The following is a 23578-nucleotide window of genomic DNA, read 5'->3' on the forward strand; positions in this document are numbered from 1 at the left end:
ATTCGGTACCTGCAGATGCCGCGCCCGCGCCCTGCCTCTCCTCCCTCCTGCCCACGGTGCGGGGCGGCCGGCGGCCCTGCTGGCCTCGGCGGCTCCGGAGGCTCCTGAAATGACTCTAATTACAGAGTTATTAATTTTAAGAGGAGGGTGAGCGGGGGGTTTATGATTATTAATCGAGCCCCGGCGCTCGGCGGGCGGGGCGGGCCGCGGGTGAGCGAGGCTTCGAGTGCGCAGTCCGCGCGAGGCCCGGGGCAGCTGTAAGCCGGGCGAGCTTTGCGACTGCAGCCGCCAGGCCCTGAGGATGCGGGCTGCATTTCGCAGAGTCCCCCAGTGATCACATGCACCTGTCACCCGTGCCAGGTCTGACCTGTGCACCTGCGTAGCTGAATCCCGAACTCCACACCCGGGAGTTCAGCAAGTCTACAGCAGAAAGGCCAAGGCGGAGGCATTCTGCTTAGAGGAGCCCCGACATTTCTATCCCCAGCTCCCAACTCCCACAGGTGTCTAGGAGTGCTTATGACGCAGAGCAGGTGACATGGAAGCATCCTTGAAAGGCGAATGATCAAGGCAATGGCATTCTTGAGGCTCCTGTTGAATGCTAGGTGCTACCAGAGGTGCTTTTAAGAATTCAGTTTCCTCAATCTAAGGAGATGAAGGAAGTAAGATCAAGACGAGAACTTGATCGCAGGAGGAAAGCTTCACTTCAGGGATGCTGTAGACTGCTTCCCTCTCCTGCAACCCCCACCCCCACCCCCACCCCCACACACACTTTTCCTTGGCAGAGAAAGGTGAGGGGGGGAGGGAGGAGATGCAAGAGAGACATTTCCTATCTCTAATTTACATCCATCCATCCATCCAGTCAGTCACCTTCATCCCCAGTGTCGGCTCTGAACGATTTGGCATGTTGCCTAACACCCTGTCCATCTTAGGGGAAGATTTTCAAGACTAGACTGCGAGCTGTAAAGGCAGACCCCTGAGAGGAGTACATAAATGGTTTCTGCTCCGTGGTGCCTGCTCTGTGGGAATATCTATTTGCTCGACTACAGCGACTGTTTTACCGAACTCCAAGGTCATTTGGTAGGAGGTATTAAGCGTTTGTTTGCCAGGAAAAGGTTAACTTTCAGTTTTTTTGTTTTTTGTTTTTTTTAAAAAAAGAAGAAAAGAAAAACATGGGCCAGAGGACCCCAACATTCTTATTTCTTTCTTTCCAGCTGTGTGGGTTAAAGGAGTCGGGAATGGTCCCCCAGAGGCCTGGATGGTTCTAGGGCTTCCTAAACTCATGTCTTTTTTTTTTTTTAAATATTTTATTTATTTACTTTATGTATGTAAGTACACTGTAGCTGTCTTCAGACACACCAGAAGAGGGCATCAATCCCATTACAGATGGTCTTGAGCCACCATGTGGTTGCTGGGAATTGAACTCAGGACCTCTGGAAGAGCAGTCAGCGCTCCTAACCACTGAGCCATCTCTCCAGCCCTAAACTCATGTCTTTTGCCAATAAGGAGGTGAGGGGCGTCTTCCGGCTTAGAGAAGGGAACTGTGGTCCGAGGCTATGTGATGTGGTATCCTCTACTTCCCATAAAGTCAGTTCTGGATAGTCACACACCCTGGTCTGGGGAGAGGACAGGATTCTGAGTGGGGTTCTCAGCAGTCTTGGCTTCCTGCAGGCACCAGCGGGGAAGGGACTTTGAGCAGCTTCCTGAGGCTCTGCATGGGCCACCTAGGTCATGCCTTGGGGAGAAGGGATCAAGGTCAGCCTAGGGCAGGGGTTCTCAACCTGTCGGTTGCGACTCCTTGAGGGTCAAATGACACTTTCACAGGGCTTGTCTAAGACCATTAGAACACACAGCTATTCACATCATGATTCATAACAGTAGCAACATTATAGCTATGAAGCAGCAACAAAAATAATCTTATGGTTGGGAGTCACCGCAACATGAGGAACTGTATTAAAGGGTCAAAGCGTTAGGAAAGTTGAGACCCCAAACCCCAGACTCTAGGGGTTCTTCTCTGTGCCTGGTGTTGTGAGGATCAGGCCTAATGAGAGACTGAGCCCAGCTGACACATGGTACAGAGAGTATCTTACCTCCCTATACTGATGCTTCAGACCAAGTCAAAGGGCATCCTAGCCAGAAACAGAGCCTGGCTGGGGGAAAAATGCTACCAAGACTCAGGACACTTCTTGGAGTACAGCTTGAGTGAGGTCTGGCTGGCCATGTCACAGAAACTGGCTTTGAGTTTCCAGGCTTAGGAAACCACTGGATAGAGAAGAATGGGGAATGGGGTGAAGATCTGTGTCTTAGGGGTCTCTGGAGTAACGGAACTTATGAGTAGTCTCTATATAGTAAGGGAAATTGTTGATGATGTCTTTAGTCCAATTCCCAACAATGGTTGGCAGCAGCTGTGAGTGGAAATCCAAGGACCTAGCAGTGTCTCAGTCCAACAAGGCAGGCAGGCAAAGAAGAGAGTTTCTTCCTTCTTCCAAAGTTCTTATGTAGGTCTCCAGGAGAAGGTGTGGCCCAGATTAAAGGTGTATACCACCGCACCTGGCTCTGGGACTTGCTTTGTCCCAGATGACCTTGAACTCAGAGATCTCCATGCCTTAGGCTCCTGGAATTCATAGTCACTTTGCCTCAAGATCTCCACGCCAAGATCCAGGTCAGAAACTTGTATCTCCCAGCCTCAAGACCAGGATCACAGGTGAGCCTTCCAGTTCTGGATTGTAGTTCATTCCAGATATAGTCAAGTTGGCAACCAGGAATAGCCACTACAGTCTAGAACCAAGAGCTAAGGGGGCTCTCATGTGTCACCAAAAGGAAAATTCCCAAGGGAAGTCCTCTTAGGCACAGACAGAAGTTCTTTTCCTCTGCCTTTCCCTTAGGGAAAGACATTTCCAGCGCAGCGTAAACTCATAGCTGTTGGTTACAGAAGCAGTCCCAGACTAGAGAGTCTGTCTGTGCCACTGCCCAGTGTGATAGAGGAAAGGCTGCTAAATGCTTTGTGCCTCACTTTCCTCATCTGTAAAATGGGATTGATAATAGTAGGCGAGGGGTCGGGGACATGACTCAGTGGATCAAATCCTTACTGCTAGAGCATAAAGACTGGAGTTTCCATCCCCAGAGCCTACATGAGAGGCAGCTGCTGTGGATGCCACCTGTCATCCCAGCACTCAGGAAGTAGAGCCCTGAGACAAAGTGGCTAAGCCAGCTTGACCTGGTGAGCTCCAGGTTCACTGAGAGACCCTGACTCAAGAAAATGAAGGAAGACACTCTATGTTAATGCCTGTCTCCATAAGGCACACATACCTATGCACACACTCACACATTAAAACATGAATAGACATATCAGATACACACACACACACAAACCACACACACACACACAAACCACACCCCCCCCACACACACACACTCACAAAGCACACACACAGAGGTGTATGTGAAGTTGAAAGGAATTACTTTATAAAAGTACTCCCTGTGTGGCACGCAGTGAGTCCCTGGGCATCTTAGTTGTCTCTCTTTTTTTTTTTATCACCCATCTTGCCACTCCAGGCCCTTCCTCTGAAGTAACTGCACCCCCTAGTCTTAACCATGCTTCACGCTTTGTCCTGTGCTCAACATAAAGAAGTCTGAGGCCCGGTATGGTGGCATTTACCTGCAATCCCAGCTGCTTGAAGGTTGAGACAGGAGGATGTCCAGTTTGACCCTAGAGCAGCTTGGCAGTTTGACACTGAGCAACCGAGCAATATAGCGAGAAAAAAAAGTCTGAGTCCTGAGTGGGTTGGAAATGAGCCAAGGGTATACAGACATATTAACTTATTTAACTTCTGTGCTCTGTTTCACAGATGTAAACATATAGGCACCATGTGTTCAAGGGATTTGAGGGTATAGCAGGTATGTTCCTTATCTGAGGAAGGAAGAGCCCACGTCAGGACCTCGGCCTCCATTTCACACTCTTCTTCTTCTTCTTCTTCTTCTTCTTCTTCTTCTTCTTCTTCTTCTTCTTCTTCTTCTTCTTCAACTTTATATATAATATATATCACATATATATTATATATAATACACACACACATATATATATACATATATATATACACATATATACACTGTCCAGACACAGCAGAAGAGGGCATTGGATCCCATTACAGATGGTTGTGAGCCACCATGTGGTTGCTGGGAATTGAACACAGGACCTTTGGAAGAGCAGTCAGTGCTCTTAACCGCTGAGCCATCCCTCAAACCCCATTCCCCACTCTCGATGCTGCCTTCTTTGGCATTTGATTCGATTTGGGACAAGCCCTCTTCTTCACTAATATTATTCTGAGAGGCTGCTTCCTAAAAGGCAGGGCAGTGCAGTGGAGGGCGATGAAGGTACTGGGGATGACACAGAGTTGAGAGGATGGCTGGTGAGATGGCTCGAACCAAGGTGCCTGCCGCCAAGCCTAACAACCCAAGTTCAATCCCTGGGGCAAGCTCAGTGGGCTGAGAGGACAGACTCCCACAGGTTGTCCTCTGATTTCCACATTTACTCTGTGGCATGCGTGTGATTCCCATACATGCACTAAATAAAATGCAATGGAATATTGTAAGTTTCCTCAGGGACCTAAGTGGAACTTTACCCAGCACCTCACCCACATATGCACATGTGCACATAAAAGCACCTGGAGTGTGCAGGCCTCTTACCTCTGCCTCTCCATGTAACACCTCTGGTTCCTACATTGCTTTGAGATTTTATGGCTTCTCTAGGCAAGATTGCATGCCTTGTTTCTGCTGCTCTCTCTCATTCCCAGCCCATTATGCATACATCCACCAATGGCCTTCTCCCCAAAAATCAGACTGGTTACTTCCTTGTCTAAAATCCCTCAGTGGCACCCCATAGCCTACAAAGGAAAACCAAAACTTAGAAAAGATGTTGTTACTTCCCTCTCTGTCTTCTTGCCCTTGTCTCTGCCCTTCCCCTTACAAGGATATAAATGAATGTATATTTTCCCCAGTTCCCCAACTATACATACTGTTGGTTCTCCCTATGTTTTCCCTCTCTAGGCCCCGGGGAATATGATTCCTCCATTTAGGGTACATTTAGTTACCTTTTTCTCTGTCTGTAGGAGATTGGACCTAGGTCCTCACAGATGCTAGGGTGAGCAATGTCTCTCTGAGTTATACCCCCAGCTTCTCTGGTTACCCATTTTTAAATTTTTGAGACAGGGTCTCACTAAATTGCTAAGGCTGGCTGAGACCTTTCCAGCTTCCAACTTCATCCTCAAGAGCACCTTGGATCGGACTGCACGGACAGCTCAGGAGTTAAAAACACTGACTGCTCTTACCGAGCACTCAGGTTCGGTTCCCACTGGATCACTCACAACTGCCTGTAACCACTGTTCCAATAGATCTGACTGCTCCTCTGAGCTCTCCGGGCTCTGGTATGCCTGTAGCACACACATACACATAAAATTAAACTTAAAACGTAAAGAGGAGCTGCAATAGAAGACTTTCAGCAACAGGCCTAGCTCCAGTCTAAGCATCTTGTAAGGTCCCACAACCCTTATCCCAATCACCTTGAAGACATACACCCATCATCAACCCCAGACAGACAGGGTCTCACTCTGTAGCCCTGACTTCTCAGCAACTCCATACTTAGACCAGAGTAGCCTTGAACTAACTGCCTGCCTCAGTCTCCTTCAAGCAGGGATTAAAGGCGTGTAGCAACAAGCCCATCTGAGGGCCCCCATCTTGACACTTCAGAATTTTTCTTTGCTTACAGGTAGTGTCATCCTTAAGAAGGGACCAGTATGGGGTTTACATCTGTGGTCACAGTGTGCAGCACAGTGCAGACCTAGGCTTATGGCGGGATGGCCTGCCTCTTGGCCTTGTCCCAGCTCAGTGGCACCTTTCCTCTTGTCTTGTCCCAGCTCAGTGGCACCTTTCCTCTCGACTTAAGAGCCCTCAAGTTTCAGCACCAGTTGAACACTCTGTGACCCTGCACAGGTAGGAGTGACCAAGCCGTCCCATCTGCTTCCTGATGACTATTTTTCTCCTCCTACTTCAGCTAGGAGGGAAGGTCAGGACAGGGTTGTGGAGTGGGCAGGACCCTATCAACCCAGAGACTCTAAGGATGGAAATTTTCCTGAGCATTTGTCACCCAGAGGCTGCCAGGCCAGACTGGGTGACTTCCTTTGCTTACATTGGGTCACACTGGCACAATGGCCCTTAGCAGCCCTACAGGGGGTCTCAGTCTTTATTCAGGCATCCTGGGAGAGGAAAAGCACAAGCTTGTAATGTAGAATCCAGAAAGCGTTGGGGACGGGGTTCCCACCTCTATCCTTGCAGAGAGCTCATCAGACATTTCCTAGCATCCTTACGCTTTCTTCCCTCCCCCCCCCCTTTTTTCTTCTTCTCCCTTCCCCCTCCCACTGCTTTCCTCTTTCCAGCGTCTTTGCTTCTCCTACCCACTGGTCTAGGCAGCCAGCGCTGGCCCAGGCATCCCAAAGTAAGCAGGATCATACAGAGCCTTTCAGTAATCCCAGGGAGCGAGACTAGGAAATGCGCCCTCCGCTGGCGCTGGGTCGCGGTTCTCTGCATAGCTTTTTCACCCCTTATGGCTGTGGCCTGTCTCTGCTGCCTGGGAGCTTCAGATCCACCACAGGGAATTCTCTACCGGCCCGCTAAAGTCTAAGCCGAGGGGACTCAGGGGGTCTGAGCTAAAGGTCCTCTACCCACACCCAGTCCCCGCCCCATCTCAGGCCCGGTCAAAAGTCAATACAACTTCTTAGAAGAGCCCTGTGTCGTTTACATACAGACTTTCTTCACTTGCCATGCATGGGCTCAGAATGTCACACACACACACACACACACACACACACACACACACACACACACACACACACACACACACACACACCAGGGCACACCCTGAGCTCCCCTGCTGTGGCCTCCATGGCCTGTCGCAACTGTCAAGGTTAGCAGCAAAGCACTTGCTCTCTTCTTTTCTTTCTTTTCTTTTGTTTTCTTTCCTTTATTCTCTTCCTTCTTCCGCTCCCCCCTCCTAGCCCTCCTTCTCTTACTTCATTTCCCTCTTCACTTTCCCTTTCGCTCGCGTTTCTTTCTTTCTGCCTCTCTTTTGTAATCTTTATTTTCCTGTTCTTTTCTCTCCTTCTGGGTCCTTCTCTTTCTTTGGACCTCCTTTCCCAGCCCTTTCGCTGTCCCTAGATGAAGCTCGCACGGTTTCTCAACGTTCTCTTCCTGAGTGCTCCGTCTTTTTCTTACTTTTCCGTTCTCCTAGGGGCCCCCGTCTGGCGGGCTTGGGTCCGGCTCCCCCGCCGCCACCGTGATTTATTCGCCTCACTCGACGGAATCAGGTGCTGAACCCATCCCCGGAACAAGGGAACAGATTTCTCCCAGGAAGGGTTTTGTGAATTTAACGATGCTAATTACGGGGTGCGGAACGCTCCGCCGCCGCCGGAGGAGGGGAGGCGCGCAGGGCCAAGCTGGGCCAGCTTGGGGAAAGGCTCAGGCTGCGGGCCTCCCTGGGCGCTTTCCAGAAGCCTCCTTTACGCCTCTCGCCCGGGTTTCACCCTTCCCTGGGAACTTTCCTGTCTGAGTTAACTATTAACCGTTGACGAGAGGCAATTTTCTTCGGAATTTCAGCGATTTCCTTTTCGTCCTGGAAGCAGATTAACATGCAAACGGGGAGGCGATCGGCTCGAAGCTGTCCCTCCAATCTGTCCCGGCCGCCGGACAGCGGAAAACTACAGCCCCGGCCCCCCCACGCCTGCTTGAGCAGGGGCCGTGACCCAGCCAGTACCCGCAGAGAAGATGGAAAAAGCCCAGCGCCGGTGCTGGAGCGAAGTTGGAGGTGGGGTGGGGGGCTTAACCCAGACTTAGCCAGAAATCGCAGCCGTTGGCGTGTACAATCACACCAGGAACCCAGAAGCAACACAGCTAGATCCCGGCCCCAAGCCTTGCTTGCTGGAATATTCAGAACACACACTGGTGAACCCGGGGAGATCCCTCTCAGGCCCTCAGACCCCCGGAGCGATAAAACTCCCCCCCCCCCCGCTCTTTGTCATTACCAGCACCCCAGAGTGCGCACCCTGAGTTCAGGCTTCTGACCGCTGCAAACTTTGTTAAACTCCTTGATCGCCCACCCCGCCCCGTTTTTTGTTTTTTGTTTTGTTTTTTTTTGTTTGTTTGTTTTTTTTTTTTTTCTTGCTTTCCCTGAAGCCGGGAAAGAGAAGGTTATCACCCTCCCTCGAATCCTGGGAGTTAGGACCCCGTCTGACTGGTACATTAGCCTCTGGCCTCGCTCCAGGTTGCCAGACAGAGGAGCAAGAAGCATTGGTGACTGGAGCGGCCAGGCCTACCATTGCCCCTGCTGCTCTTCCTAGGGCTGCCCTTGTTTGACTCTCGCAGGACACTCAGGACTTGCCCCAGCCATGGGTGGTGCTGGTCTTGGATTGCCAGCCTGACACAGAGGTCCCCCTAGCTTGTTCTTCACCAGCTCTAGCCTTGAGTTAGTCTTTCCCTGCCTGCCAGGTTCTCTCAGCCTCTGGAGGGTTGCCTGTCTCTCTCTCCATGAGTGTATGTGTCTCTGTCTCTCTTGTTTGTTTCCAGGCACGGACACTGATTGCGCCTTATGAAGTTCTAACTGGTTTTGTGTCAGGAAGATCTTTCTCGCTGCTACCCAGCCTGGCGTGACGGATTAAACATCAACTAGTTAAATAAAAATTAATATCAACTGCCTCCTAACTTCTAATGTCATGTTGTTTATAACTAATGAACTGATTAGGGGATAAACACATCACGGAGACGTTCGGCTTTCCTGCCTCAGCTCCATCCTCGCCGGTGCCCACTCCAGTGCTGCCAGTCGCCAGGCCAGGAAAGGGGGAGTTGGCTGGGAGGGCGGGGTAAGCTGCCTAGAGTGGGAGTCCCAGGGTTTGCTCCTCTGCCTGCCTTGATCCATCTCTCCTCTCTCTCCCCCCCACCCCCTTCCTTCTCTTTCCCTTCTGTATATTTCCTCTTCTGTCTCCCCCCTGTTTCCTACTTTATCTCTTTTGCTTGCTTTCCCTCTCTTCTATCTTTCTTTCTTTCCATTCCACCGCCTGTCACTCCTTCATTCCCCAATCCCTGGTGTCTGATAGCTCTCTCCCTCTCTCTGCCCCCATCCCCAGGCTGATCATGCCCCCCTTTATTCTATCATAATAACCCAGCCTTTCTCATCTCCTATCGCTTTCTTCCTCCCTGGCCAGCCCAGAGTATAATAATAAACTCCGTGTAACTGAACTTATGCTCTGACTCAAAGCAAGACACAGCCATTCCCCCAAAACTTAGAAACACACACACTCACACACACACACACACACACACACACACACACACACACCTACTTAAAGAGAAAAGGGTGTTTTCTCCATCTCTCCTCTTGTATCTCAAAGGGATCAGGATAACAGAAAAATCCTTCTTAAAATTTATATCTTCCCCCCTGTCCCTGAAGCAATTATCATAAGTTCTACTACTAAATTTAATTTCAGGAGGAAAAAAAAAACCTGTTCTGGTATCTTTCCTCCTGGGCTTCAGATCCCTCAGAAGCCAGCCTCAACCTCACATAGATAGCCTCTTAGGAGGCCCTTTTCCTGAAGATACTTAAACCCAATCACAGTTGTCATCATGACAACAGTAAGGCGGAAAGCAAAGGTCCTGGTGATTTTTTTCCTCTTCCTAAGAAGCCACAGCGTTTAAACTTGGTTTGCCCTGGACCGCAGGGTCTGACAAGACAATAACAACAGAAAAAGCTTTTAAAACCAATTTAGCACACGTGAAAATGTAATTCTAATGAAGAATCAATAGACTGGCGGATCATTTTTCCTGCAACTCCTTGGAGATCCTGAGAGAGACTTTCAATCAATGGGGCCAGCGATGAGCAAAAGGACCCAAGAGACAGTGTGGCACAGGAGTGAGGGTTGCTGCACAAAGAGAGACAGAACCCGAGGGAGGAAACCAGAGGGACCCAAATGACAGTGCAGCCTCATCCTCCTCAAGACCCCTCAGTTATGCCGACAAACCATTAGCACAGTGGTCCACACTGTTTTCTCTAGGACCCGGATCTAACCCTGGCACTGCCCCAGCTCTGGATCCTGCCTTTAGGCACTGGGTTAGGAACAAGAAAGCTGAATGTGGGCCTCAGTTCAAGAGCCCCCATTTCCCAGTGAGTACTTCCCTACCTATATGTCTCAGAGATTGGGTCTCAATTCCCCGTTCCAGTAGGAACAAGAATACTTGACACAAATGTGGCTAAACTTTATAAACATCTAAGCACACTCTGTCTCCTAAGAAACCCGTGAAAAGGGCAAGAATTGCTATCACCATCGCAGACACTAGAAAACGAAGACACCAAGAGCTGTACAGCAAAGGTGAGAGTCCACAGGACGAGACCCATGTGTGCCAGTGGACACTTCTAGTTAATTCTAGCACCTGGGAGGCAAAGGCAGCCAAATCTGGAATCTGTATATTCAAGTTCAAGACCACCCTACACAACAGAATGAGTTCTAGACCAACCAGACAGAGATCCATTGCAAGCAAGAGAAAGACCATTACCACCACCAACCCTCTGTGTGTGGTGTGGCTCAGTGGGTAAAGACACTTGGCATCTATTGTTCCTCATTATCTGAGTTTGACTCCTTCAAACAATACTGAAGGAAAGTGAACCAACTACTGTTTATGTTTCCCTCTGATTTCCCCATGATCATCTTTGTGTGAATGTACACACCATATTTACACACACACACAGAGCAAGTGCAAAAAAATTTTTTAAAGGTGTGTGACTGGGTGCAGTCCTAGGTGACAGCGAGGAGCTAATTACTAGCCATCATCTCTTGTGCAATAACAGTAATCACGTGACAGCCGTGTGTGGTAGTCAGACTTTAATTGTGCACACTGCTCTCCTATCTAAACCCATGGAAATATTTCTTTGTAAATAACAAGAAAAAATATTTTTAGATAATGTCTCAGTGTGTATTCCTGGCTGGCCTTGAACTTGTTATCTAGACCAGGTTGCTCTCAAACTTATAGACATCTGCCTTCCTCTGCTGCCTGAGTATTGAGATTAAAGGTGTGCACCACGATAGCCAGTGAAGGCTGTTGTTGTTGTCGTTTTAAACATTTAAACATTTTTTTTTGGTTCTTTTTTTCGGAGCTGGGGACCAAACCCAGGGCCTTGCGCTTCCTAGGCAAGCGCTCTACCACTGAGCTAAATCCCCAACCCCTTAAACATTTTTAATACATTTGGATTGGAAAATCATTCTTGGATAAGGAGGAGGAGGAGGGAGAGGAGGAGGAGGAGGGAGAGGAGGAGGAAGAGGGAGAGGAGGAGGAGGAAGAGGAGGAGGAGGAAGAGGAGGAGGAGGAGGAGGAGGAGGAGGAGGAGGAGACAACAACCAAAGAAGTCTAATGTCTGAAGCAAAGCATGTTGGAAGCCAGGCCTGAGGTCTGCACATCTAACTCAGTGGTAGAGTACCTAGATGGGACAATTCTTGAATTCAATTCCCAGGACTGCTGGAAGGGAAAAAGTCAATTAGGTGATGATTTGCGCAGAGAACTATCTTGCTCCTGAAGGTTTTATTACAGGCTTGCTGTACCTCTCCAGCTTCCTGTTTCTGGCTGTCCAAACTCTGTATTGGAGGGGCTTGGGGTCCCAGGAGTCACTTCAAGTTGACTTCAAGAGTCGGTTGGACCTGAGTCACAACTCTTGCCTTGATCCTTTCTTCCCAGGCTAGCCTCCCCCCATCCCATGTGTCTCTCTGTGTGTCTGTGTGTGTCTGTGTGTGTCTCTCTGTGTGTGGCAGCACCATAAACCTCCACTTGCACACAGGGCTTGACCAGTGCTATCCTGGATAGGCACTCAGGGTTAGTTACGAGAACAAGGCTCTGAGAGTGAAAGAGAGAGAGAGAGAGAGAGAGAGAGAGAGAGAGAGAGTTAGTTCCAGGGCAAGCAAGACAAAATAACTGGGGGAAAGGGACCACAGGGAGAGCACATCAGTGCGCACGAGGGGCGCATACGTGTGCTTCTGAAAGAGGTGTAAGCACAAGCTGGTTCATATGAGAAAAATGTGTTCTGGGAGTTTTACAGAATTCATGGTCAAAGTTGGAGAGATGTAAATTCCTAACTGAGAGGGACAAGGGAAAGTGGGCCTTTGATCATGGATGAAAGCACCAGTGTGGTTACAAAGGGTGTGAGTTTGAAGGCCCAAGAAACTTGGGGTGTGTGTGTGTGTGGGGGGGGTGGAATGAATATGGAAGAGGAGGGCCCTTCCTTCTTCCCCCTTGATCCTCACTAACTCTTCAAGAGCATCAGGACTTTCCCCTTTTATCCTAAACTTTTTGTTTGTTAAAATATATATATATATACATATATATATATATGTATATATATATGGTTTAGAGCAGATGGGCTTGTAACGAAGTCAGAGAGCAGTGTCAGGATGAACACATTAGGGATGGGGGCTTCAGGGAATGATTGTGTGGTTCCCAAAAGTTGGAGTGAATTTTTGTAGACTTTAGAAGCTAAGCTGAGAGCCATAAAGTCTGTGGCAGAGCCTGACAGGGTGAATAGGGGAAATCTTGGGAAAGGAGACTCGCACGAAGTTAGAGAGGAGGCAAGGGTCAGAGCCAGTGTAGGCAGTAATTTGAAGGGGGGCGTGTGATCGTGAAGATGAGGGGGTGGGGTAAGAGGGTTTGCTGGTGTCTAGACCCGAGGTTTGGTCTTCGGGTGCCTCTGGGTAGCGAGGGTGTGGGTGTCGGCTTGCCGGTAGGGCTGGGGGCCTCGGTGCGTGTGCGCGCCTGTGCGCGGCCCGGAGAGCCCGCGGCGCCTCGGCCCGTGGCTGTGCTCGGCGGCCTGGTGTGCGAGCCAGTGCACGATCGGAGCGGAGCGCACAGCCCGCCCTGGCGGCCGGCAGCCGCTGTTATCTGAGCCGCTCCGTCGCGGGTGGCTGCTCCCGGATCTCCCGGCTGTGGCGGCCAAGGCGAGACCGACTGTGGGGCGGCTGAGGAGCCGGGAAGCCAAGACCCAGGCCCGGGCAGCAGCGAGCCGAGCATGGAACAGTGTGCAGGTCGAGCAGGTAAGACCTAGGACCCGTGGCAGCCAAGGGTGGGAGTGAGGGCGTGGAGGGGGGCGCTGGATCCGTGGAGAAAGGTGAGGACTGTGTAGCTGAGGGTGGGTTTCACCCTTCTTTCCTCCCGGGTATGGTCCCCAGCGGGCGACTATGGGGGCTGGGAAAAAGAGGTTCTGTGGATGCTCCTCTTTGGGGACCTCTAAAGCCTCCCCTCCTGCTGACCTCTAAATCTTCTATCGAAAACTTTCCACCCAAGAAACGTGAGTTTGACAACTTCCCTTTGCAGAACTTGGCTTTTCCTTTCTAGGAGTGCTTAGGACTTGCTCATTCTGGTTTCTCTCTGGGCATAAATATTTTACACAACTTTCCTCGAGTTGGAAATATTGGGCAGGCTTTAGTTTCCGATGATGAGATATATATACATATATATGTGCTGTGTGCACATGTATGAGGTTTTGAGTATTTAGTTATGAGCAGTAGTGTAGAGGGTCAAACACACACACACACACACACACACACACACACACACATCTTTAAAATAAAAAAAAAGACAGGAGAGGTTCAAAGGAGGCCTAAGGGGGGGAAATGGCAGGCACCAGGGGACCTGGAGGGGGGGTATCTGAAATTTGACTATCCAAAGAGTTGTTAGGGTGCTCTCCTTTCTTTCCCTTCCCCCTCTTCTCCAGACCTGCTAACTCAGCTGTGACTGCCCATTAGGTGTCCTGGTGTAGTGTAAGGGTGGGACGCCAAGTACCCAAGCTGAGGCTGGTAGTGAGGGAGGGAGAGCACTGGATCAGGTTTCCAGAGTTTCCCCAATAATTCTGTAGAGGTCAAGGCCTAACTTGGGGCCTTTTCTCTTCACTCCACACCTATCCAAATCTCATTTCTTCTCACCCCACGACCCCAGCTCAAGTTCAGTTCTTCCAAGTTCAGTAATTCAGGTGCTCTTCCACCCTACTCCACCCCCCCCCCCGCCCCGTCCCCAGCTCTTGCTCTAGCTTCCTGACTCAATCCTTGCACTGTCCCCAATCTTCTCTAGGGCCTTGTCCCCACTGAAGAACCTGAGCCCCTGTGAGTGTCAACTGTGGCCTTGTGGGTTTTAGGGCTCTGGGCAGACCCTCCACTCGGAGGTTTAAGTAGGGAGATCAATAGCAAACAGTTGTAATGATCTAATTAATTATGGCAAAATTAAAAGCGAGTATAAAATCAATCTCTGATGGTGTTGAAGATGGGATTCAATTGAGAGCCCATCTGTGCACCCCTCGACCGTATAAATATGCAAACCAAGGACAGACCTAATGGCTGAGCCTTTCTGGGAGCCCCTCTCCCCTTTCCTTCCTTTTCTACACAGTGTTTCTCCACCTCGATTTCTCTGGATCTATCTTGCCTCTTGCCCCTGCCCCTCCTTCCCAGGCCCCCTTGGCTCCGGTTGGAACACATGCATCCTTTCTCTTAACAGGCAACTCTCTCTGACTTATAGACTAAGGTGCCTAGGCGGGGTTCCCAGTCCCAGCAAGCAGCCGAAGGCAAGCTTCCTGTTCAGTACCTCAGGAAGGAAAAGGTAGAGAACAAGGAGGCATCTCTGTGATCCTGTCAGGGTCCCTCTCCAACTTACGTGGGACACTAGAAGAAACCAAGTGCCTCACGCTTAACCTAGGTGCATCTGATGAGGTAGACAAGTGGTTATGGCTCAGACTTGCAGGCATTCTTTCCTATCCGGGAGCCAGGCTGGCACTCCAGGTAGGCACAATTTGCACAGGATGGGGAGAAGCTGCCAAACTAGGCAGGAGGCAGGAAAGGTTGAAGAGGGAAAAATGGCTATTTCTTTCACAAAATCCCCACTCCATCGCCAAACTCAAATTCTCTTCCCTCCTGGCTGCGTTACTTTTCCCTCTTTCTCTCTTTCACTACTCCGGATCCTCCGCCTTCACCCTCTCCACCAAAGGTTTGTCCCTGCTGCACTCCATCAGTGCCCTATGCCACCCTTCCCCCACCCCGCCCCCGTGGATCCCTGTGGAGGTTTTGCAATCGGGCTCTTCAAACTGACAGAAGAACAGGGGAGCCAGCAAAAAATTTGCCCGATGGCAGCAATTGTGCAAGCGCTCCAACCGGGTTTACGTGAGATGCGGGTTTTATTTGCTTTCCCTTGTCCTGATTCTGAGCAACAACAGACGTGGAAAAGGGTAAAGAAAAGAGAAAGGAAGGTCAATCAATCAGCAACTGGGTCGCACCCAAGGTGTAAAACTGAGGGCCTCTCTTTCTCTGCCCGGGCCCAAACCCCACTCAGCTTTCTCGCTCCCCTTAGGTGATCTCCTGCCTCTTGTCTGTGAGGTCCAGAGGGAGTGGATTCCCAGATTCCCACTATAATTCCCAGGATTTTGTGGTGGTGGTGGTGGTGGGGTCGTTGTCTCCCTCAGAGATCTCCTTCTCCCTGATCCATTCACTGGGTCTTCAGAGCCTGGGGGAAGACACAGCCTGACACCTCCCCCCCTCTTTTGCTGGGCCTCTTCACCCCGTTATTAATTGCTGTGTTGACCTGCAAGATTGATTGGCAGCCCTGCTGGAAGAGGCTGGGCGGCCTCGGCCTCGGAGCAGCCTGGGCCGAGGGCTGAGTGGGAGGGGGAGGCTCTGGAAATGGGTCCTGGGCTTCTACCTCAGCCCCGCACGGAGCACAGCTGTTTGCCTAAACGTCGCTGCTCAAAACCCCTTACAGTACTCAAACACATTCAACCAAACACCTCGCAAGAGATGCTCTGCCTCTAAAGGAACATACTAGGAATTCTAATTGATTTAGACATTGAAAGGGTTTTTCTCCCTTCGTTAATCAGTTTCATCAATGCATTCGTTGGCCGCGGGTCTATCTAGAGCTCATTGCCAGTCTTAGATGTGGTGGGAGAGCTCCCGAGTCTGAGCTCCCTTCTATCTGAGATTCACTTTGCGCTGCTCTTTCTTTTTAGGAACAGTGGCAGAAATTTAAGAGATAATCTTGGATACAGATGACCCTTAAAGTCTCAAACCAAATCATCCCCTTTCTAGCCAAAGAAGGGAACCTGACCTGGCCCCTCCAAAAAAAAAAAAATGTTCTACTTCAGCAAAGTTGGAGGGAATGGATGCTCTGATTTGCAGAGAACAGAGGGCAGAGGCTTGCAGCACCAAAAAGCAGAAATCTAACCCCTAGTAGGGACCTGCTCTCCCCATCTCTTCCCAGTTCAGTCACCTGCAAACTCACACACTTACAAGCCCCCACCCCAACCCCCACCTCCCACCTCCCACCCCACCCCCACCCCCCCCAGCCCCCAGCAGCTGCTTCTACTCCGTTCTAGAGCCCCAGTCTCGACCCGAGGTCACAGGACGTCGGGCCAGATACCCGGAGGGCGTCTAAGCAAGGCTTGGTGGCAGAGGCAGGCGTGTACAAACCTTGGTCTGCGTCCCTCTCCCGAGACCTTAGGGTATCTCCCCTAACTCAGCCTGCCCTCCTTGCCCCTGGGTCTTCTCTCCCCTCCCCTCCCGTCCTTTGTTTCCAGCCACCTCGCAGCCCTTCCCCAGCCTCGGTGGCCGTGCCCACAAGGCCTCCCTTGCCTCGCTGGCGGGTTTCGCTCTGCCTTACCGGCTCCCGGCTCAGGCGCGCTCCGCCTGCTCCTCACATCCACTCGGCTGCGGCGAGAGGAGGAAGGGAGGGCGGCGCGCGGATGGATCCGAGACAGTAGATTTGGTGTCTGCTCGCAACTCCCGGGAAACTCTGCCCTGGTGCTCCCGCCCCTCTCCCAACTATTCCTCGGCACGGTAGGGCCGAGAGCCCTTGTTCACACACGGCCCCTTCCTTTCTCGACGTGTTGGCCGTGACTATTTAACCACCCCAAGCTTCCCTCTCATCTGGAGTTACCCAGCACTCAGTTGCCTTTCAGCTACCTCTTGCTACATCCTGTTCCCTCCCTCTGCGGTCCCTGTAGTAGCTGTGGCGGTGGTGAGTGGCGCTGGGGACATCCCGGATCAGCCAGCACAGTCTCCCTCCACCACAGCCCGGTGAGCCGCTGGCTCCAGCAGGCTCAGAAGAGGGTTAATCATTACTTCCCCACCAACACTCAGCCACCCTTGGACTCTCTCACCCAGGCTCAGAGGAGGAGGGGGACAGCTGGCCCAGTGGAGACCGGCTTTGCCCAGCCATCCTCAGCAGGCCTTCAGGGGACAGGTCTCTTTTGGGTGGTCTCAGCACCCACTTTGAGTCCTCGTTTTGTCACCTCTTCTCCCCTCCCTCTGCCTCCTCTCAGGCTCTGCCCACTGTCTCATCCCTACTCGGTCTTTGGCAAGTTGACTGCAGGTTCTGGGAGGACCAACTCTCTTTGTTTGGAACCGGACAGAACGGGATTTCCTTCCCGGGCCTGTGCCAAAGGTTTTTGCCGAGTGGCCCAAAGGGGACCGCGCCTCGGGTCCCAATTAACCCCCAAGGTTGGGGATGTGGGTGAGAAATTTAACTGATCTAGCGGTTAGAGTAGACCTGGGGGGGGGGCGTGCAGGAAGTAGGGTTGGGGGAGTGGCAAAAGAGATGAAGAGAAACCTGGATGGGTGTGGTATAGCCAAAAGGGAAGGGGCGGGAGTCAGAAAAGAAGGATTAGAGAAAGAAGAAGCGGTGGGAAAACCACGTACACCTATGGGGTAGGAGTAGAATGGAGCCCCCTCCCCGTTCTGCCAGCCTACAAGCTGAAATTCCTCCCTTCCCTCTTTGTGGAAGTCAGGTGTTCAGAAAGCTGGACAATTACTCCTTCCTCTGCTATAGAAATGTTGGCTTTTCAAAGTGTCCATTGGTGGGCCCCATAGTGGACAAGTGTAATTATCCCCATTTTACAGGTGAGAAAACTGGGTCTAAGGAAGTAAAGAGATTATGCAGGCATTAGCAACTTCTTCTTCCTGTAGGCTGTGGGGCGAATGGTTGCTTTAGCAGCCCTTCTTGAGTGCCTGGGGCTAGTACCTCTCCTATTCAGGTCTGAGCCAGGGGTCAGGTTATCCGGGTCTGACTACTGCGGTCTCCTTGATTCTTTTTCCATCAAGCATTTCCTCTTCGGACATAGTTCTCCACTCCTACCCCATGGGCCTGCTGGCCATGTTTTGACTATTTTTTCACCCCCCTCCCCACCAGTTCAGTGGTCCACAGGCCGCCACCTGGCTGACCCGTGCCAGTATGAGGCCCCTTTGGTGGCCAAGTGGTTTGTATTGTCATTGCTCCTCAAAGGGGCTGTGAAGGGCCTGAGAGGTTGCTAGGTCCTCTGATGAAGGGAAGCAGGGTTAAAGGGAGGAGGGGCCAAAAAGGATAAAGGCTCAGCACGTGCGCGCCGCCTCATCAGGACCAACCGACCAGGCGGGCGGGGCCAGCTGGCAGTCAGGACCCCCGGGATTCTTGTGGGGTGTCCAAATATTGGAAACAAAGGCGGGAAAAGAAGAGAGCAGGAGGGAGGAGGGAGAAAGGGAGAGCACGAGGAAGCAGAAATTAGGGGGTCTTAGATGAAAAAAAAAGTAGCTTTAGGGAGAATGTTCTGTGGAGTGTGAAATTGCAGCCCACGGTGCTCCATATTGTACCAGAAGCTCTTCCAAAAAAAAAAAAAAAAATCCTCCAATGTGACCAGAAAGCCGGCTAGGCAGGGGGAGGGGTGCGGGAGGGCCTGGCTGGAGCGGGCCAGGCCGGGCAGGAGAGGGGCCCTTGGAGCGGTCGCCCACTGCCAGGGACCTGGATGCCCAGGGTACGCCCTCCAAGGGCCCAAGAGCCCACTCCGAGGGCAAGTGGCTCGCGGGTGTGCGACCCAGAGTTTGATTGTAAGAACTTTTTTCTTTTTCTTTTTGTTGGTGGAGATGGTGAGTTCTAAACGGAAACAAGGCTGAGCTGCCTAGTAGCTACTCAACCTTCGCTTTCTCCTCCTCTTTCGAAGTGCTTTCCTTTCCTTCGGACTAGTTTTGTTTTGTTTTGTTTTGTTTTTTTTTTGTTTTTTTTTTTTGTTTTTTTTTTTTTTGTCCCTTCATTCTAAACACCCCCCCCAACTTTAATGCATTTAATTTGGTCTACGCTGTGGGGAGCATTTCCTAGGGAGGTACACTTAATTTCGGAATTTCTAATCCCCTCCCTCAGAGCTAAGGCCGTAGCTCCCCACGCTACTCCCCGGGAGGTTGAGGGAGAAAGGCAAGCAGGGCCCGGGGGAGGGGCACAGCTGGATGCTTCACTGCAGCAGAGGCGGGGAGGGAGCTCGGGGGACGGGTTGCCAGGTCCCCGGTGACACAGCCACCTTCGTGAACCCTGTGCCTAGTCGCAGTGTCAGGGCCCTGTGAACAGAAGAGAGGCAAGACAGTCACGTCCCCTCCCAGCAAACGAGTATAGAAAAGGGGTCTGGGTAAGCGAGGATAGCAGACAGGATTTCTGCCTGCATTTTGCTTATGCATAATCTGCCCAGAGACGCATTGAAATCTGGGGTATAAGTCACACACGGCTTGGGACACCTTTGCATAAGTATATACAAGAGGGTCTTCTCATCATGACCACGGGCCTGCCGTACACCTAACGCTCATGCAGAACATTCCCGCTCCAGTGGAGAACTAGCTCGACTTTGGGTTTTTGAAAGGGAGGTAGTAGGAGTGGGACACCGCCAGGCGCCAAGCAAGCTTGGCCGAGATGGCAGCAGAGAAGGCGAAGGGACTGAGATCCACGAGGAAGATTTATTGGGCAGATCAGATGCACAGAGGCGACTAATGGAGCAAATCCCGAGATGGGTATCAGAGCAACTCCCCAAAAGTTTATTTGCCTTTAAATTTCCGCAGGGAGGCGGGCGCCTTGTTTGAAGTGTAAATGCCCCTAGGTTGGGAGGGGGGGGTGTTGAAGGGCTGCTTTGAAAACACTAGAGAGAAAAGGTTCATTTAGAGTCAGATGAGGGAAAAGCAACCAACCCTGACAGGTCGGAGCCCCTGGTTGTGTTTGGGGTTGGGTTGTTTTCTTTCTTTTTCTTTCCTCCCTTTCCTCTTCTTTCTTCTTTTCTTTTTCTACTCTTCCCCCTTCTGTTAGGGCCCATAGAAGAAGAAAAAGAACAGAAAAGAGCAGGAAAGAAGGAGTCAGAAGGAGAGGCCAGCCAAAAGGGACATCTGCAAGTCAGCCCTTCATTCTGAAGTCCAAAGAGACTTCTGTGCAGAGGCTAACAGGGCTTGCAAAGCAGTAGGGTGGGTTGCCCTTTGATTACCTAGACCCAGAAACCGGCCGGGAAGCTAACAGGGAAGTTGGGGCGGGGGTGTCCCCCGAGCAAGGGCAGGGAAGGTGTGCCAGAGCGTTCAGGAGCTACATAGAAATGAGACGATCGCTAGCCCCCATTCCTAAGAGGAGGTGTGATGGGTGCTTGCGTGAGTGCAACTTCAGAAGTGTTTCACGAATTGAATTGTTAGTTCTCTTTACAAAATGTAAAGTTCAGCCCCATTCCCGCCCGTATGGGGAAATTCCTATTTCCTAGTATGTGAAACACAAAAATAATCTGAGTTCTAGAGGACTCTGGATCTCTGTTGGAGTGAGCGGTTGTGCTGAGTTTTGTTTTCTCAACAGACTTAACCAAGACTTAACTTACTACACACCCAGCAAGAGTTCCTTTATGAGCTCGTTTGAATGCTCCCCACCTCAAATTCTGGACTGATTAGTTCTTCAAAGGAAGCTAAGGCGATGGCCGTTACTACCACCGGAGTGGTCCTGGCTCCCCAAACTGACTCTTTAAGGCCCAAATAACTGTTTTCCCCCTTTCCCTGTTCCCTTCGCGAAGTTAGTGCGTGTTGCTGGGGTTGTGAGGATGTGAGATTTAGCCAAAGCAAACCCGGGAGCGCCATCTGCAGGCCTTGAGAGGAAGGCATTGGCTTTCCAGGCAGGACCCTTGAGCCTCCTAGCCTCCTGCCCAAGGGAACCAAGTCCTCAGCCCAAAGCAAGTGGGGACAGGGTGATGGAGGTGGATGGAGAGGTGGTTTGTTTTTATTTTTATTTTTTATTTTTTACTTTCCAGCAGTTACTCTGCAATTGGGCTAATTTAGTCGGAAATTTCCAGGAGACAGGGCAAAGGCCCAGATCCCAACGAACCCAGTTCCCCAAGGAGAGGAGAGCTCAGAATCCTGTGTAGTTGAGAATCCTATGTAGTTGAGCCTAGCCTGAAACTCATCCAGAATGAGGGCAGTTCTAGACGCCCGGTAGGAGTCAGTCTGAGGCGGGCTGAGTCTAGTGGGTGCTTCCCCAATCCCATCTGCAGCCAAGGTTTTTTTGGCCATAGGGACAGGGGCACGTCTGCACTCACTGCCCTTCTTCTGGGCTGCAGGAGCTGCAGACTGCGCCAAAGAGTCTCAGTGTCCGCCGGGCAAGAAAGCAGTGTTTCGCAGCTTGAGCTTCCCGGAGCCGCCCTTTCTCAGACCCAGGGAAGACTGGGAGGAGGGAGCGAAGGGGGGGGGAGTTAAAACATCAGCTGAAGTGCCAAGATGATTTATGAGACGAGGGAAAATATTTCATAAAGATCTCCCGGATATTCTGTACTTAACCAGTTAGGAGACAAAGGGCTTCTCTCGCCTAGTGCGTGCGAGAGGACCCCAGCGAACCAGCGAGCGAGTGCGGGCCGGGCTGCAGAGACTGGGCCAGCGGCTCCGGTAGGAGCCAGGCCAGGCCGGCGTGCTGCGCCAGCTGCGCTCGCTCGGGATCCGCAGAGCTAGCGGCGGGCGGCTCTCAGTCGCGTTCACAGCCTCCTCTTCTCCCCAGCCGGGGAGAGAGAACGCCTTGGTCCCGCCTTGGGCTTCTGCATCTTCTGTCGCAGCCGCGGACAAGCCGCTGCGCACCGTCTCCCGGCACAATCTTTTCCCTAGCTACCCGAGGGTCCAGGTGCCAAGTTCCCTGGCTCTCCTGTCATCCGTTGGGTCCCACCAAGGCAGGTGGGTTCTAGCCAGAGGCCTCTAGCTTGATTCCAAACCAGGCGTCTGGACTGCCCAGACTCCGGGGAGGGAGTGCGCGCCACCGCGTGTGGGACGGGAGGGGACAAACTGCTGGGCACTTTGCCCCGGAATGAGAATCAGGCGTGCGTGGATGGGAAGGTACCACAGGAGGAAAAGGCGAAAGGGAAGGACCAGAGGGAAAGAAAGGGAGGAAGGAAGACACAGGGAGAAACGGAAGGGAACTCAGAGCAAGGGTAGCCGAGTTAGGACTAAGGATGAGGACTCGCGGGCGTCTGGGATCTGCGGGCATTGGCCGGTGGATGGCAGGGCTGGGCGAGTTCGGACTGAGAGCCTGGCTTCGGAGCGCTGCGCGCTCGGAGGCCCTCTGTGGTTGCCTGAATATTCATTAGGCTGGCCGCTCTTTATCCTTATCTAACGTTTATCTTCTCGGCGAGTTTCGTTTCTCAGTGTAGTTTTAATCCGGGGCTCCCATTCCTCCTCCCCCTGGCCCGCTCCTCACCCTCCCTCTTCCTTCGCCCGCTGCTCCCTCCCGTTTCCCCCTCCCCGGCCCTCCCCTCGCCGGCACCGGAGTGACAGGCGCGGGGCCCTCCTTGCCGAAGCTCGGGGCTCCGGCGCTGGCGAATCACAGAGTGGTGGAATCTATTGCCTTTGTCTGACAAGTCATCCATCTCCCGGCGCGGGGAGGAGGAGGGGGTCTGGAGGGGGCTTTGCAGCTTTTAGAGAGACACACACCGGGAGCCCAGGCTCCAGTCTCCGGCCGAGTCTTCTTGCAGCCGCAACCCACCTGGGGCCAGCCCAGCGCTGCGGGCGCCGCTCGGCTCCTAGGCTGCCTCCCTCCCTCTTGGCCCTTCGGCCGCCGCGGCGTGCGCCTGCCTTTTCCGGGGGCGGGGGCCGGCTCGCACGCTCCCCTCCCGCGGGCGCCCGCTTGGACATCCCGGGGATTGCTACTTCTCTGCCAACTTCGCCAACTCGCCGGCACTTGGAGCGGCCCGGCTCCCCTCCTGGCGCCCTCGGGCCGCCCCCGCCCTGAGCTCTCTTGGTTCAGAGCCTCTCGGACGACGGGGTTCCAGGGGAGCTGAGTGAGCTGTCTTCCCTACCCGGCCTCAGCTCTGGCCGCAGCTGGCGCGCGAGCCATGCGCCCCCAGTGCCCCTTGGTCCAGCCGGTCGCCCGGGGGCTGCTTTGCTGACTGCCCAGCCGCGTGCCCCAACGGTGGCAAGTTGCAGTCGCTGCGGTTGCAAACCCCAGCGGGCCCGGAGGAGTCCCGGCGTGGAGCGCAGCGCGGTGCCCCCCGCCCTCGCTTGCCCCCCAGCAGCCGGGCGCCCGCTCACTCTCCCTCCCCCACCGTCCCTTCCTTTTCTCCTCAAGTCCTGAAGTTGAGTTTGAGAGGCGACACGGCGGCGGCGGCCGCGCTGCTCCCGCTCCTCTGCCTCCCCATGGATATGCACTGCAAAGCAGACCCCTTCTCCGCGATGCACCGTGAGTACCGGCGCCCGGCTCCTGTCTCGGTTCCAACCCCACGTAGCCCCAGCGCGGCCCG

General features: G+C 52.4%; 1 protein-coding gene and 1 long non-coding RNA gene across 9 annotated transcripts in view; both read left to right on the forward strand.

Annotated features, from left to right (window-relative positions):
- The first annotated feature begins 7050 nt into the window (after nucleotides 1-7050).
- On the forward strand, nucleotides 7051-8745 carry LOC102548668 (uncharacterized). Of its 2 annotated transcripts, none has more exons than XR_005496009.2 (3): nucleotides 7051-7355; nucleotides 7671-7852; nucleotides 8611-8745. It is a non-coding gene; the product is annotated as an uncharacterized LOC102548668 (long non-coding RNA). The 2 variants fall into 2 exon arrangements; XR_351096.4 differs by having other exon boundaries at nucleotides 7054-7355; nucleotides 7645-7852.
- Nucleotides 8746-12967: 4222 nt separating this feature from the next.
- The window catches only part of Pax2 (paired box 2), a 91177-nt gene continuing 80566 nt past the window's right edge, over nucleotides 12968-23578 (forward strand). For 2 of the 7 annotated variants that reach the window (XM_006231443.4, XM_039109046.1), the window contains exon 1: nucleotides 23207-23517. In XM_006231443.4, the coding sequence (XP_006231505.2) occupies nucleotides 23475-23517 (43 nt within the window). In that variant the 5' untranslated portion in view covers nucleotides 23207-23474. Of the gene's footprint in view, nucleotides 13110-22783; nucleotides 23518-23578 lie in introns of those variants that run through there. The other 5 variants (XM_063287138.1, XM_039109034.1, XM_063287134.1 and 2 more) reach the window with 4 other exon arrangements.

The sequence above is a fragment of the Rattus norvegicus genome, chromosome 1 (genome assembly GCF_036323735.1).
Source record: "Rattus norvegicus strain BN/NHsdMcwi chromosome 1, GRCr8, whole genome shotgun sequence".
In the NCBI taxonomy this organism is placed as follows: domain Eukaryota; kingdom Metazoa; phylum Chordata; class Mammalia; order Rodentia; family Muridae; genus Rattus; species Rattus norvegicus.